At 34.7% G+C, this 17,612-nt stretch overlaps 1 protein-coding gene across 9 annotated transcripts in view; it reads right to left on the bottom strand.

Moving 5' to 3' along the window:
- Positions 1-17,612, bottom strand: part of LOC105299139 (lysocardiolipin acyltransferase 1) — a 166,657-nt gene that overhangs the window by 77,582 nt on the left and 71,463 nt on the right. For 8 of the 9 annotated variants that reach the window (XR_002782894.1, XR_002782893.1, XR_002782892.1 and 5 more), the window contains one exon: positions 1,925-2,071. The exons of the other annotated variant lie outside the window; for it this stretch is intronic. Coding sequence is in view for 3 of the 8 variants with exons in the window: in XM_023536937.1 (XP_023392705.1) it covers positions 1,925-2,071 (147 nt within the window). In the remaining 5 variants the exon portion in view is untranslated. The remainder of the gene's footprint in view (positions 1-1,924; positions 2,072-17,612) is intronic. 9 annotated transcript variants of the gene reach the window in all.

The raw sequence follows: 17,612 nt of genomic DNA, 5'->3' as shown, positions 1-17,612 counted from the left end.
CAAGTTGGCTTTAAAAATGTATATACCATTTTAACTTCTAAAAAAAATGCAACGACATCATATAATGGTGAGTACTCTGGATCTTGAAAATATGCAACTACAGGTTAAGTTCATCACCTAAAAAAGACACTTGAGAAAAAATACAAGCTGAAATAAGTTTTAAATACATATAGTGTAGGCTCTGAAGGTCTAACGTATGAACACTTTAACACTAATGCGCCAAAATAGCAGCCACCTGTAAGCTTTCACTCCATTAGCTTTTAATTAGTAAATAACTTCCATAGTTGCCATTCTTTAGTGCACATTTTGGCATTCAAAAACATAAATCGTTTCAGTAACTGACACTCTAATATAGCTGATATTTTAATACTCTAAGTATTCATTCTAATTATTATAAAATTTAAATATGGCTGTCCATTATTTCTCAATGATAGTTTAGAAATCAATCAACTTAAAACTTACAATATATTTTCAAGTTTAATAATATGCAGCCAAATTATCCTAAGTGACCTAACGACTTTTAGAATGTTATCTATAAAAATCAAACATATACTATACAGTAAGCATATATTTTAGTATATAGGACTAGTATACAAAAGTTGCCATGGTTCATTTAGTTGAGTTCCATCTGCAATAGATGAGTCAAAGATCTCTTACTTGCTATCACTGGTAAATGTTCCCCAAAATACCTTAATTTCTTTTATTGTCATATTATGGCTTAGTCACCCATCCACTTATTTAAATAGTTCTAGAATTTGTATTTTTCTCTGAACTCTTTTGGGGTACTGGTTCCATAAGGTACTATGACTGGAGAGTGCATCGGTATGTTCATCTGCATGTTCTACTTTCTAAGCTCTAAAGGCTGCCCCTCTCAGTGGCTCCTAGTTGCCATGTTCTGGTATTGGATTTGGAAAATAAGTTCATGTTCTATCTCTCCATACTATTTGTGATTTTTAGATTTCAGTTCTATCCTGCTTAAGTCTGTCTTCCCTTTTACAGCAGACCTTCAACCACTGGATCCTTCTCAAAGTCTTCTGTATCTTTCTTGAAGTAACCAGAGTATTAAAAGTTTTAAAATGTTGCTCTTTTGGGTCATAGAATTCTGTAGAACTGCTTCCTGGCCAAGCTACCCACTTCCCACCCTCACCAATGTCCAACCAGAGCAGCACTTCAGTCTGTCTTAAACCCTAAACTGCAAAAGAAGGCTTCCTCAACAAAAATTACCTATGGTTAAAAAAATGTGAAAACCACTGATTTAGTAAGGATGAAAGACTGTATTTTGTTTTTAATCTTTTAAAGAATTCCTTGAGATCCACTGGCATTCTTGGCCTATGTAGTCTGATATCTGGGAAGGTTGAAAGTCCCAAATATGTCTTCCTGTGTCCCCTCCAGCTTATAATAGGGATAAGGCTTTAAAATACCAGGAGAAAGGCAACATATTAATTTAAATCAACAATAAATAAAATTGATTACTATCAGATCCTTTTCTTATAGAAAAGAAGTTGAGAAAAAAAGGATCTAAGAGGTAAATATGTATCTTGGAAGAAGACAGAGAATATAAAGAACAAGGGGATTTTACAACCAGGCTTTATTCTTCTTTCTCAAGATCGCTTTGGCTATTCAGAGTTTTTGTGCTGATATTTAAAATATATACTGAGACTCAAAATATACTGAGACTCAAAATATAAAGCTCTAGGATGGCAAGTATAAATAATAATGATCTCTTGGGGTTGCCCATCACAAATTCTATGGGCTGGACACCAGGAGTGTTGGGTCCTAACGTGCTACTAATTAACTAAGTGACTTTAGGGGTGGGATATTAATCTTGTTCAGTTACTTTATTTTGAGAACTAAGTTAAGACTATATGACTTCTAAGCTCCTTTATGTTTTAAAATTCTGTGATCCAAACCCAGGCTACCTTACCTGTGAGATCAGTCCCTTCTGGGAATATGAGGAGTTGAAGTGGTTCACGGATATCACAAAAATAATCAATCATGTCTTCAAAATGGCTCTTGTCATCCTTCCATTTCCTATGAATGAAGATATAGGCAGCAGCCTGCATGGCCCAACCTAGGATCAATTTAACAAGTATTTACATACAATTTTATTGCCAATATCCATATATTATTGAATATATTTCAGTTTTTTTGTTTTACTACAAATAATTTACTATCATATCGAGCATCTCATGATATACCTAAAAGTCAGCACCAATTTTGGGTTAAATAACACATATACTAGAGAATATTCTTAAGAGTTTGCTAAAATCTGGCTGGGGTTTGCAAAATTCTCAAAAACCTCTTTTCAAGCCAAACTAGCTATTAAAATATCAAGGGGAAAAAAACTTCTCTAATATTTATCAGTAACTCATCCAAAGTTTTAACAATCCTAACTGACTGGACATTTTAACAAAGCTACCTACAAGAGATATGCAACTATGTGTTGTCAGGCTTAATGCAGTAAGCAAAGGGTTATTCTCAAGTCACGTACACAAGCACACTTTAATATTCCCTTTTCTGTACTACTCAGTCTCTAAATTCAACTATTTTCAAGGCTAGCCACTTCTTTAGGTTTTATTTAAAAGGGAAAATGTGCAATGGCTATTAAACACATTAATCAGAGTATACACTGTGATCACATCCCTTTCTCCAGGGTAAATCAACCTTGTAACCTAAGAAGTAGCCCTAAACAAGCCATGTTTTATCCAACTGGCCATTGCTCTCTGCCCAGAAATGACTAGAAATGCTGTGGTAAATACCTGACTTAAGGCAGCCAGTCTAAAGTCATTTCAGTAGTCTGTGAAGCATGAAACTCTAAGCCCAAACACAGTAACTATTCTGGCCAATCAAATGTTCTCAGAAATTTGACCTGGGACCATGGAGAATACAAGTTGGTAATATAAATGCAAATGGATGGACAAAAAAAAGCAGCTAATAGAGACAGCAGCAGCTGAAGCAAGATAAAGATAGCATACTGTAGTGAACAACTGAAACTCTAGCTGCTGAGGTGCCTAAACCTTATTTTGATACAGGATAATGCAGTTTTAATCTCCACAAGTGCTGGCCAGTCTGTGGATCCACCTCCTGGTTATCCCCGAGCGTCCCTCTCCCTTACTGCCATGTGCATCTTTACAATATTCTTTCACTATTTCAACTGGAGGGGATGAGCGGTAATGCTTGCAAACAAAGAACAAAACTAAAATGACAACTATCATCATCTGGTAAATACAGCAGTACTCTGAGAATATAGAAAATCATAATTAAATCATTTTTAATGATTTAAGAAACTATAGAACTTTACTTGGTTTGAACAGGTCCAAACTAGAATACTGTATTCTACAAATATAAATACACACATACCAAAAAATCCACTTTAGTGTAAGTCTTGCTGGTATGTATCCAATTACTATTCACTCACTGTACTGTCATTCATATCCATCAGTATTGGACTCGATACCGCACTTGACCCTCCCACACATCACTCCCCATTCACGCAAAGAAACCTAGGCCAACAGTGAGTGAGATTGCCTGGGAAAGAATCATAGCTCCACCAAAAATCAGCTGTTAAGCCTTTAGCCCTTGTCCCTCATTGACCCCAAATGTAAAAATGAACATAATATTGTAACAGTATTTACCAGATAGGGGCTATTAGAAGAAGTAAATAAGATTATTTAGTACAGAGTATTCAATAAATAATAGCTATTTGGTGATTAAAAAGTTCCATTACTATAATTATATCAAGAATATTATGTCAAGTAACAAAAATATAACAAAGTTCCCATCTACAATAGCAAAACAAAAATGTAAACAAACAAACAAAAAATCCTGCAGACACCACAGGAAGACAACTACACAACTGGGAGAAAATGGTGAGTGAGACATACAATGCTTCCGAACTCAACCCACATGCCAGTGATCTCCAAATTTATTATTAGTTCCATGTAATTTCAATAAAAATTCCAGTAGCATGAGGGTGTGTGAGAATTTGACTATTTGATTCCAAAGATTATCTGTAATAAGAGGTGAGACTATCTAAGATAATTTTGGAATAGTAGGAAAGATTCATACCATTAAACATATTCATTAAGTATATATTATGAAGCAGCAATAATTAAATCAGAACAGTATATCTGTTTTGACAAATGAAAAAGAATGCAAGACTTAGAGAAAGGCCTTTAAATGTGTTACAGATTTTGTATATAATGACAGAATTTCAAATCAGAGGATAAAGAATGAGTTAGGTTTTTTTTTTTTTACATTTTTATCGAGGTATTAACAGTAAACTATGCAGACACTAAGTGTGTAGGTGTAAAGCTTAATAAATTGTTACATATATCTGTGTGGCCACCATCCAGATTACTGTACGGAGCATTTCCAGCACCAGAATGCTGCTGGGCTCCCCTGTCAGCCAATACCCCCCACCAAAGAAAACCATTATTCTGACTTCTTTAGCCATAAATCAGATAAATGAAATCACTCAGTAGGTATTCTTTTGTCTTTGGCTTCTTTTGCTCAATATTGTGTCAATAAGATTCATCCCTATTGTTACATGTGGCAGTATTTACTTCTTTGCATTGCTATGCAGTAGTCAATTATATGAATATAATACAACTTATTCTCCTGACAGATTTCTTGGCCATTAAGAATAAAGTTAATATGGATATTCTTGTATTGGTCTTTCGTTGAACATAAGTGCTCAATTCTTTTGAGTGAATATTCAGGAGTGGATCTGCTGCATAATAGGATTTCTGTATGTCCAGGAGACATGTTTTTCAATGCTATTGTACCAATTGACAACCCCACAAGCAACGCATGAGAGTTCTAATTGCTCTACCTATAGCCTCACCAACACTAGGTCTTATATGAGTCCTTTCAATTTTATCCATTGTAATCCAGGCATAGTACTTTTAATTTGCATTTCCCTATGATTAATGATGTTGAGAATCTTTTCATGTACAAATTGTCCATCTGGATATCTTCTTTATGAAGTACCTCTTCAAACTTTTTGCCCGTTTTTTTTAAATGAGATTGTCTTTTTCTTATTGTGGGATACAAAGTTCTTTATCAAACACACACACAAAAAGATATACATAATTCTAGGTTTCACATATATACCAAATATCTTCAGTCTGTGGCTTGCATGTTCTCTCCCATAATAGCATCTTGGTATGAACCTAATATGTAGTATTAATGAAGCTTAATTTATAAATCTTTTCCATTGTGCTTGGTGCTTTTTGTGATTTTGCCTACTTCAAAGTCAAGACATTATTCCATGTATTGTTCTAGAAGCTTTATTGTTTTTACTTTCACAATTTGGTTTATGATTCATCTCAAATTTTTGTATACGATGTGAGGTAGAGGTTAAAGATTCTTATTTTTTATTTGGATATTCAATTGACAAGTACCATTTACCAAAAAGATCGAAACCATTAATTTAAATAATGAAGTATTACATTACACAATAAAACATATTGCTGTAAAAATAAAAGTCAAACAATACACTATATACGCAAACTATATACTTTAAAGTATGTAGACTAAAACATGAAAATACTCCTTTATTATCATGTCCTTCAACCCTATCCTACCAATTACATTTTTTTAAATAATTATGGTTAACGATTTGATGTGAAATGTTCTATATTTTAAAAATTCATTACATATGTTTTTTTAAAAAAATACACATACACACTCATTAAACCACACATTTATACTGTTCTCTTTCTTTTTTTTAACATGTCCATATATTTGGATCTACTTCATTTTTTTTAATACCTGCACTATATCCTCTAATAGTGCTTGTCGAACCAGTCTACTGTTTTTAATTTCCAAACCATTATTGACTGATAGTTTTGTAATTACTAGACAGTAATAGTTTTGTAATTACCAGACAGTAATAGTTTTGTAATTAATAAATTACTAGAAAGATAACCACATACTTGGAAGTTATGACAATGTCACAATACTAAAAAAGTTTCTGACTACTCTAGTTATGCACTTTTAGTAGACCAATAACAGTTTGAAAACTGGCACTGTTGTATGAATCCCACTTTTTAAATAGTATTGTTCTATAATATAGATATATCATGATCTAGAACCCTATAATCATTTAAGATATACCCAAATCTGAGAATCTGTCTTTATTGGAAAAGTTTATTCCATTCACATTTATTAGGGAAACTTGTTTTTTTTTTTTCTTTTCCTGACTTATGTTTCCTGTTTGTTATACCTCTTTGTGGTTTCTTGCCCACTTTTCTCAACTTTTTTTCCTTTTCCTATCTTTCCTTAAAATTAAGTTTTCTTTGCCCTCTTCCTTTGTTCTGCAATGCAGAGGCCAGTGAACTACAGACCAAACCAAGCCCGCTATCTACCAGTGTATGGCCCATAGAAGACTTTTATAAGACATGAAAATAAAAGGAAATTCCAATTTCAGTGTTCATAAACAAAGTCTGACTGGGACTCAGCCACATCTGTTTGTTTATGCACATTGTCTATGGCTGCTTTGGTGCTGCAACAGCAGAGTGGAATAGGTGGAAAAGAGTCGGTAGTGCCTGCTAAGCCTCAAATATTTAGTACCTAGTCCTTTACAGAAACAGTTTGCTGCCCCCTACTGCAGTGGTGGTTTGGCAATTGTATACACCTTATTTTTTTAATGGCCATCCTCAAATTTTTTCACTTTTCCATTTTTGACATTTAAACTTACATAATTCTATCAACATTGAGTCAAACAATAAATAATCCTCCTCAAACAAAAAAGTATGTTGTCTCTCTTCCAAAATTGGTAGAACTATCCAATAGTTCCTCCAAATTGCCATCACTATTATAACACATTCCTTATGCACCACAGAAGCATTTTTAATTTAGCCTTGACTCTAAGTTTGTTGAGGTCTTTGCTCACCATTGTTTCCTGCACCTATGTCTTCCTATTAGTCCTCCTGAAGGAATTTCTTTCAAAAAACTGTTTGAGTCCGCATTCCTGAAATGTATTTGTTCTCAACACTGGAGGCTAGTTTGGCTAAAAATAGAATTCAAAATGCCAAATCATTTCCCCTCAGAATTTCAAAGCTATTTTTCCACTGTCTCCTGTCATCTAATATGGCTAATAAGTCTGACATCAATCTGATTTGTGTAGATAACCTAATTTTCTTTCCTCTAGAAGCATTAATGACTTTAACCTTGGTTTTATGAAGTTTCACCAGTATGAGTCTATGTATGGAACTTTTTATTTAATTCTTTTAAGCAGTTGGTATACTTTTCCAACATAAGTCTTTCTTTAACAGTGAGAATATTCCTTCCATTATTTAAGAAAATCTATTTTTTCTCCTCTTCATTCTCAACCTTCCTTTCTGGAACTTCTGTTAGAAGCTAAAACTTCTAAATCTAGGGGGTCAAATATATTGTGATGAAAGGAGATTAGACTTTAGGCAGTGAACACACAATGCAATATACAGATGATGTACTATAGAACTGTATACTTGAAACCCAGATAATTTTATTAACTAGTGTTGCCCCAATATGTTTAATTATAAAAATTCTGGATCTGTCCTCTCATACTTTTTAATCTCCTTTCATTTGATATTGTGTTCAAGGAAAATCTCTTGGCGTGATCATCCAACACAATAATTTGATCTTCAGCTGTGTCTGGTCTACAAATTGATTCCAAGATTAATAATCGGTTCTTTTTAACAGCGGCCAAATTTTACGGGCAAATAGCAACAATATGTTATAATAAATACAAAAAATAATAATTTTAATAAAAATTTATTAAAGTTACTATGTGCCTGGTACTGTTCTAAGAATTTTTATTAATTAATTCTCAAGACAATCTATTTATGGATGAGGAAACTGAGGCACACTGAGACTCAAAGAACTAGGAAGTGGTAAAACCAGGTTTCAAATGCAGACAGTCTGGCTCCAAAGCTGATATTTTTAACCAGTGTACTAAACAGCCTCTCTGTAATATATACTTGAATCTCTCTAAAGGTATTAGTTTAAAAGTTTAAATTCTCCTCAGAGAATTATCTATTCTTCAGAGTTTAGACTTTCCATTTTCTAGTACTAGATTCTCTTTAAAGCTATATTTTCTTTAAATGTTCTGCATTGTCTTCATATTTGTAAAGGATATCCTACACTGAACAATACTGACAGACAATGTATTTCTCCATTCCAAGTGAGATTATCTGTTGCTCCCCTGGGGGAAGGAGCAGCAGGAGACCTGTGGGGTGCGCCATAAAACTTTTCTAATATTCTGTATATGTTTAGAAATCCCAGAAAGGGAAGTGAAATGACTGTATCAGCCAGCCCCTTGAACCTCTCCTCTGAAGAAATGATTCTTCTCCACTGTGCCTTCTTACCTTCTCACCTTCCATTTATACATCACTAATGCTTTGGAATTTTTACTTCTTTTAGCTTAAAACATTTTTCTCCCTTTCATAAAAATCACAGGAGTACATTATGAGTTTTCCCCCATTTCGCTGCCATCAAAGCATGTTTTATTCATGTTTAAAGCAATACTCAGATTTTTCTTAACATTCTTGAGACCTTCAAATATACACTTTTCTGACACTTATTTCATACATCTATGGGCTGATAAATGAAAGTACAACTGATCATGTCATTTGAAATTAGGCTATATAACTTGTCTTTTCCATACTTTTCTGTTGGAGGACATTCTATCACCTCAATTTCTCAGACTAGGACTGGAAGTCTGGCAGGTTTATAAAAATAGACTCTGTGGATGCTGGCATGGTATCGCTACCATTATCTTCTTTCCAGAACCCCACTTATGTTATCAGCACTGCCCTCTCAAAGCAAATAAGAGTAATCCTGAGCATACTTTACTGTTCAAAGCTATTCCATAATTTTAGAACCTGGTTTTCCTTGGCTTAAATTCTCTTTTCTCATGTTTTAGAGGTGGCTGGGGAAAAAAATTACATGAGGGTATTTTTAACTATGCATTCTTTCTCAATAAAAAGTAAATAATTTCCACTATTTTTATTTTTTCATTTTAGTATAGATGGATATAGTTAAGCCAATCATAAAAATATCTGCACTACTCAACTAGTGTTCTAAAAATTGAACTTCAAAGATTAACCTGATTTATTGCTGTTGTCCAGGTATTCATTAATTCATTATGGCATCCACTATAGGACAATAAATGTAACACCAGAAACAAAAAGTAATATGGAAGAAACAGATAAACTATTTTCTTCAATGTATTTTCAATCCTGAATCTAGAGGTTATGTATGCAACCAAGGAAATGCTACTACCCACAGGCCTCTCTTAAATGGGAGAGAGTGATAATATGAATAGGTACAAATTTTATATACCCTCACATCACAATCATAATCAAATACTATATTTACTAAGTGTATATAACCTAATTTATACAAATAAATCCAGAACAAGTAGTTGTATTTCTCAGAATTTCAACCTCTGTCAGGGTACTAAAATGCTACACAAAGTTAGGGAAACTCTGTCTTCTCTGAATACACATTTTAAATTATGTAATGCTTTCTACATCCCTCTTCTAAAATGATTAACTTTCATGAAGGATCTGGCTTTTAAAAACACTGAGGCGGCAATTAATTTTATGACTTTTTCCTGCAATAATCCTGTTGCTGTATGTCTGTATCATTAGGTTGTAAATGTACCTGTGCTGAAATACAAGACCGAAATTAAAGTATAAAATATGAGCAAGCAATCAAATATTCTAAAGCAAACTTGATTCTAAATATAATTTCAAACTTGAAAAACCACAGAATGGAGAAAAATAGATAAAACCACCCTCACTGCAAGTTTCACTAAACTCCACAAAGAGATATCATATCTACCTGCAGACAGTGGAAAGTCTGGCTTGACATTGAAGAAATATCCATTTGTTGATGGAGTTTGGTTAGCAAGATGAAGTTCTTGGTTGTGATTATAATTTGGGGGTTCACACTATTGTGGGACCAAACCAATCTTTCATACTGTATGAGATTTGCCATTTAATCTGTTTTCTAGATGCACTGTTATCTATCTATTCCTATTGCAAAAGTGATTCCTAAGCTAAGTACATCAGTAGCTCTATGCTTGAGAGGGCCAACAGCAACCAGCATGCGGTAAGCAGAATGAGCCCCACAAAAATGTCCACATCTTAATTCCCAGAACTGTGAATATGTTATACAGCAAAGAAGAATTAAGGTTGCTAATCAGCTGAATTTAAAACAGGGAGATTTTCCTACATTAGCCTGGTGGGCCCAATGTAATCACAAGGGTCCTTGAAAGTGGAAGAGGGAGGTAGGAAAAGACTCAGTGTCAGAATGATGCAAAGTGAGCCAGACTCAACTAGTCCATGCTCATTTTGAAGATGGAGGAAAGGAGCCAAGGAGCATGTGTGTCCAAAAGAAGCTGGAAAAGTCAAAGAAACAGATTCGACATAGAGCCTACAGAAAGAAACCAGTCCTGACCTCGCTTGATTTTAGCCCAGTGAGACCCACATAAGACTTCTGACCTCCAGAACTGTGCAATAGTAAATGTGTGTTGTTGAAGCCACTCCATTCATGGTACAAGCAGTAATAGGATAGTGAAGCAGCATAATCAGTGCTCAGATCTTAGCTTAAATACCGTTTTTTGTTTTGTTTTGTTTTTTGCTAGCAGTAGATGGTGTCGTTTTTATTGCTTTTGTTTTTCGTTTCAATATACCAAAACTTTAATTCACATTACACTAATTAACATAACTTTTTATTTTCATTTTAAATTTTTAAATTTTCACTGGACATATATCTTATTAGTTTCAGTTATACAGCATAGTAATTACATTTATATAACTCGCAAAGTGATCACTCAGTAAGTCTAATACCCATTTGACACTGTACAGTTATTACAATATTATTGATTATATTCCCTATGTTGTACTTTACATCACATGACTATTTTGCAACTACTAATTTGTGCTTCTTAATCCCTTCATCTTTCTCACCCATCACTCCCTCCCATCTAGTGACTATCAATTTGTTCTCTGAGTTTGTTTCTGTTTTGTCCATTTATTTTATATTTTACATTCCACATATAAGTGAAATCATATGGTATTTGTCTCTCTCTGACTTATTTTACTTAGCATTATACCCACTAGATCCATCCATCCACATTGTCTAAAATGGCAAGATTTCATTGTTTTTTATGGCTGAGTAACATTCCACTGAGTATATGTACCACAGCTTCTTTATCTAATTGTCTATCGATGGGCACTTAGGTTACTTCCATATCTTGGCTACTGAAATAATGCTGCAAAGAACAGAGGGGTGTAGACATCGTTTCAAATTAGCGTTTTGGATTGCTTTGGATAAATTCCCAGCAGTGGCAGTTGTTTTTAATTTTTTTGAGGAACCTCCATTCTCTTAACCATGGCGGCTGCACCAATTTACAATACCACCAGCAGTACACAAGGGTTCTGTTTCTCCACATCCTCAATACCACTTGCTGTTTGCTGATGCTAGCTATTCTGAACAGTGTGAGGTGATAGCTTATTGTGGTTTTAATTCACATTTCCCTGATTACTAGTGATGTTGAACACATTCTCATATTCATTGGCCATCTGTATGTTCCCTTAGGAGAAAAGTTCAGGTTCTCTGCCCACTTTTTAATAGGATTAGTTGTGGGTTTTATTGGTGTTAAGTTGTATGAGTTCCTTGTATTTTTTTTTTAATATTAATCCCTTATTGACGTATCATTGGCAAATATCTTCTCATATTCAGTAGGTTATCTTTTCAGTTGATGGGTTCCTTTGCTGTGAAAAAAAACTTTTTAGTTTGATGTAGTCTCATTTGTTTAATTTTTCTTTTGTTTCCCTTGCCCAAGGAGACATAGCCAAAAAGAATACTGCTAAGAGCAATGTGAAAGGGTTTACTGCCTATGTTTTCTCCTAGGAGTTTTATGGTTTTGGATCTTACAATTAAGTCTTTAATCCATTTGAGTTTATTCTTGTATGTGGTGTAAAAAAGTGGTCGTTTCATTTTTTTTGCATTTATCTGTCCATTTTTCCCAACACCATATAGGCATGGGTTTATTTCTGGGCTCTCTATTCTGTTCCATTGATCTATGTGTTTGTTTTTATGCCAGTACCATGCTGTTGTCGTTACTATAGCTTTGTAGTATAGTTTCAAATCAGGTAGCATCAATTTAGTCCCCCCACTCCCCGCCCCCATATTTCCCTGGCATTTTTTTGAGCTGCTTCCCCTGTGCTGGGAGAACAAGTGAGTTTGTGGGTGAGTGAGTCCATACATGGCCCCTTAAGAGGAGTGCGTAGGGCTCGAGCAGCCCTCTGTCTCGCTCAGACGCAAACCCTGATTTTCACAGCCAGATGTTATGGGGACTCTTCTTCTCGGCTCTGGAGCCCTAGGTTGAAGGAACCTGATGTGGAGCGGGACTCCCTCACTCCTCAGGAGGGGCCCTCCACAGCCAAGCTATCCCTCCCAATTCTTAATCGCCACACCATAGGTGTGGGACCTGCCTATTCCACATCTCCACCCCGCCAACCCATCTTGACATGGATTCTTTCTTATATCCTTAGAGAACTTCTGTTAAACTAGTCTTTAGGTGGTTCTCAATGACAGTAGTCCTAAAATTTAGTTGTAATTTAGATGTGGTCATGGGAAGAGGTGAGCACAGTGTACCTACTTCGCCATCTTGACCCAAAGCCCACCTAATGCCATTCTTTAAGAAAAGGAACTGAGGTTCCTTAGAGAAATGCTGAGCCTAGGGTTCTGGCAGAGAAAATATAAGAATTTATACCAAAAGAAAACAGAAAATGGTTAAAAGAAAAAAAAGGACGCAGGAGTCAATCTGCAAGAACTCCCAATAGCCAAATAATTTCAGCAACGAAATAGTTCTGGATTACAACCTAAAGACTAAAATAAATATTGATAAGTTCATATTGGCAAAATTAAATGACCGAATAAGTAAGAAAGAACAGACCTTCTTTGTAGAATTGCAAATAAAATATGTAGATACTCTCCACTCCAGGAGATAAAGCTTAATTCTCACTCTGTCCAGCCCTTGTGTGTGGGTAGTTCTTAGTGAATAAAATAGAGAGAGAGAAAGGAGAAAACAGTAACTTTGTAGGGAAAAACCTGGCTGCCACCACCTTAACCAAATGATTACCATTAGCATCACTAGGGATGAGCCATGCTGATATCAAGAACCTTCCTGATGAGATGAGGGCACTTCAACTCTGTGGTGCTTTTTCCCAAATACCCGCAACCTCCATCTAGTCATGAGAAAACATACAAACTCAAATTGAGGGACATTCAACAAAATACCCAGTATTCTTAAATAATACCCAAACAAGAGCAGACTGCCAAAGAATGAAGGAAGACTGGAGACATAGTGACTTAAGTTAACCTCTTGTTTTGACAAACCTCCTATAGCTATGTAAGAGGTTAAGACGAGGAAAAGCTGGGGAGGAAAAGAGTAAATTCTCCGTACTATCTTTGCAAATTTTCTATAAGTTTACAATTATTCCACATAAAAAGCTATTTAAAAACATCTGTTGATGGGAACTTCTGCTTGATTAAAAAATATATGAATAACAGCCACTTTGCATTCTAAAATAAGACACCTAAATATTCTTACTTGAGATTCACTTATTATACCATTTACTTGATTATATATTTGAAGGTTATCAGTAACAACATTCCTAAGATACAGTTTTGTCACTATTTTTATTGTAAAAGAACGTTTTTAAATTTTACCCACATAATATGCCCCTGCCTGGTATTCATTACACAATGATGTAACACTCAGAAATATCTGACTTTAAGCATAAGGAAAATATTTTCTATAAGATTTATAGTAAGGAATAAATTTTTCTTGAAAAAATCACATAGGTTTTTCTTTTTACTCCCCTAATAATGACATATAATAAATACAACAGCTAATTCATTTACTCCTAGTATTGCAATGTTGCCTTTCTCTTTTAAAATACCATTACAATTTAGAGGTAACGTTAGGTGGCCACAAGTGAAAGGACAACTGAAGGCACTGGAGTTATCTACTGAAGATGAAAAAACAAGCTAAGGTACATTGGGTCCATCTCTCCTCTCTTTTTTACTATCATTGTAAAGTACCTTTTTCAAAGTTGGCTCAAACCGATCACTGTACGACTTATGTGTGCTTCTTCACTAAATGCAAAGCACACACAAAACTCTAATGCTCCCTCCAAATTCTTTTACTGCTTTCTCCTAAAATCATCTGTTATAAAAGCATTTCTTTTAATTTTTAGAATCTACTTATTAAGTTAGGCAAAGGAATTCCTTAATTTATAGATCTGAAGGTACTGAAAGGCCTAGAGTCAAAATATGCTTCATAATTCACATGTGGGATGCCTAGCAGCCTAAAGCAATGTAAATCTGATTGAAGTATTAGAGACAGTATCCATCAATGGGATGTCCAACTTAGGGAACCAATTTTATTAACTTCAGTTAAGTTATTGATCAGATAACCTTAAAACCCAGAGCCATTTCTCTCAGCCAAAGAAACTGTCAATTTCCATACAGCTCAGGGCTTGAGATTTGTTAAGAAGTCAGCTAATACATTCAAATCAAAAGCTTCATTTAAATTACTTAGATCTCAATGCAATCCTAAAAAAATTACTTAGTTCTCAATGTAATGCTAGAAAGAAGTATAATCCTGGTGTATTGCCTGGCACACGATTTAACTAAACTGAACTCTTGTTCCCAATGGGTTTCCCTCCCTGCAAAAACAAACAAACAAACAAACAAGCATCAAACTCATTTCAGTTAAGCAACTCCGGCAACTGAAACTACAAAATCAACAATTACAAGAACTTATTTTTCACCGACCAGTAGAATTGCTAAGATGAACAGATCTGTTATGTACCTGAAAACACGCAGATGTCTATGTGACATCTAGCCATAGAACTAAAATGTTTAATACACTCTACTAGATTTCATTTGACAGTTTTCATTAAAATCTTGATTCATAAGCATTTAATAAAATTTAATGAATGAATAAATCAACTACTGGATACTTTTCTATATTACAGCTTGGCGAAACAGGAGAAAGCAAGTTCTATCAGGATGCTTTTGGCTATGAATAACAGAATACCAATCTGAAAATCATATAAACAATCTGATTTTATGTTTCTCACATAAAATGAAGTTTGGCCCTGATGCCAGGCTCTCACATTCTACTGCTATCCTCTCGGAGCTGCTGAAACCATCTTGAGTCCAAGTATGATGTGCTCTAACAATAACATCCCAGAGTAGGAAAGGAATGGTATCCTGCCTTCGTCAACCTCTTTCCTTTTATTAAGGAGAAAATCTTTCTCAGAGCCTTCTGACACTCTTCACATTCAGTACCTTTGGTGAAACTGGCTGACAGGAGGCCGAGAAAGGCTGTATCATGTATTTTCAACTTCAAGATGGGATGTGTGTATCATAGAGATTCATTTTTAAAATTAGTGAAACATTCAGATATGCGTGCTGTAGAGATTCCTTCCAGGAAGGCTCAAGCAGTTGTTAGTCCGGTGATGGGGAACGCTCACCTAACGCAGGTAACAAAACTGGCTCCTTGGTTGCACCACAGAAACTGACAGGAATAGAGCACTACTGATACAGGGTCTTGTGGAGAATCTTCTCCAATTTTTCTGCATTACAAAGCAGGAGACCAGCATAAAATTTTGTTAAGTAAAAAGAGATTCACCAAATTGGATGGAATCAGACATTCGTGGGTTAAAAGTGGTCCTAGCTTCAGTGAATGTCCATTTTAAGTAGGAGGAAGCTGGGCAGGAGAGAGTTTTCCTTCTCACAGGAGATAAAGTCTGGTATTATAAATTAAATAGCTCAAATAGAGAAACATCATTTCTTTGTGCTCAATGTATGATAGATGATAAAATTAAGGTGACTTCAATAAATTTAGTTAATTCTTAAGACTGTATAAGGAACGTCATCGTTAAATAAATTATACTTCACTAACACAAATACCTTAATGAAACACAGTTAAAACTGAAAATTTGACTATATAAAATGGGTTATCTTTCCAATCACAAAAGACCCCTGCGTTGCAGCACCCTCGTGTTGAACAGCCACGTGCGTGACCACCACCGTTTCTCCAGTGCTGAGGCAAGGTCTACGACAGACTGAGAGGGTTTTACTTAGGGTCTTTAAAAAGAGAAATGCTTATAAAACAAAGGCATTTAAAATAAGATTCCAATTATTTCCGTAAATCAAATTTGGCCACAACATTTTTACTATTTTGGCAGATAGATTATACTCTGGGAGACTGAACTTAATAGCCTCCTACCTGGTTTCAGTGATCCTGCTCAGGCAAACACCACAGGACCTTCTGAACACACACTCACAGGTTTTAGATGTCTTTAACAAACTGAGATTCACAGAGGTCAGCCTGTTAACTTCTGACCTCTCCCTGATCTCATTTCAAACAATCTAGATATATTTCACAATTTTCCTAGCTTTCAGCATTACATATATTACAGTTTTAGAATTGTAGTAAACTGGCGGGGGCAGGGGAAGAGTTTTAGTTTAATACATGATGTGGCCACTTTTTAAATCACAATCTCTTTAATATTTACTATACTTTATACTTCCTAAAAGTCTCAAACTCTTCTGCCACTCTAGTATGACCAATTAATGATCCAAAAACCAAGAAGCCATGAGCTGGGTGAGCACAAATGGCACATTTCCTGTTACAAAATCATCAGGCAACTGGACTTTTTTTGACACTTTTGAATTTAATATTTCATTTCATTAGATTTTGCCAAGTGGTTACAAAGTTGGTTAAAAATAAGAATCTATGTGTATACCACTTAGAAACAGGTGACATCTAACTATAGGACATTTTTTCTTAAAATCTAATTCCATATATCTTAGCAAATTCTAAACAGCTTCGTTAATTTACAAAACTCTTTGTAATCTGGAATCTACACATTGTTAAATGATTTCTTTCCTAGCCTGTTGCATAAGTCTGTTACTTTTATATTTTAAGAAAAGAACTTTCAAATTCCAGACTTTCATCCATTCTCTAACCTGGCAGTATAGATATAAAATATTATTTTCCTTTAGTCATTACATTCCAAACATCTGGTAAGCAAACATTCATTTTAAAATATTACAAATAGCAATATTAAATATTCCCTAAAGTTATGCCAAACTGTCAATTAAAAGTCTAGCATAGTCTGAAGCCAGATATAGCTGTGACCACTAAAATGCATCATTCTTTTCCCTTTCTTTCATTTCCTCCCACACACTCCAACTTTAATACTCTCAATTGCAAACAAGCTCTGTTTTGGGTTTGTTTTTTTACTGCCTACACTTTTGCCTTGCCGAATTTACTTTACTTATTCACTATAAAGTTACTAAAAGCTTTTTCTTTTCTCCAATCCAAAATCTGTTGTCATTAATGTTTTGCATTTTTATGAAATCCTATCAAGTCTGCAAATATTTAAGAGCCTACAAAGTGTAAGAAAATCTGTAAGAAGCTTATAACTCATGTGACAAAAGAAAGTGGGCAAATGGAAAAGCCAAGAATCACATACTTATACAGGAACATAAGACAAGAGACAGGTCAGCAATGCTAAAAACGACTATAC

The sequence above is a fragment of the Pteropus vampyrus genome, unplaced genomic scaffold (genome assembly GCF_000151845.1).
Source record: "Pteropus vampyrus isolate Shadow unplaced genomic scaffold, Pvam_2.0 Scaffold173, whole genome shotgun sequence".
NCBI lineage: Eukaryota > Metazoa > Chordata > Mammalia > Chiroptera > Pteropodidae > Pteropus > Pteropus vampyrus.
Note: the sequence above shows the minus strand (reverse complement) of the source record. Positions and strands in the feature narration are given on the sequence as shown.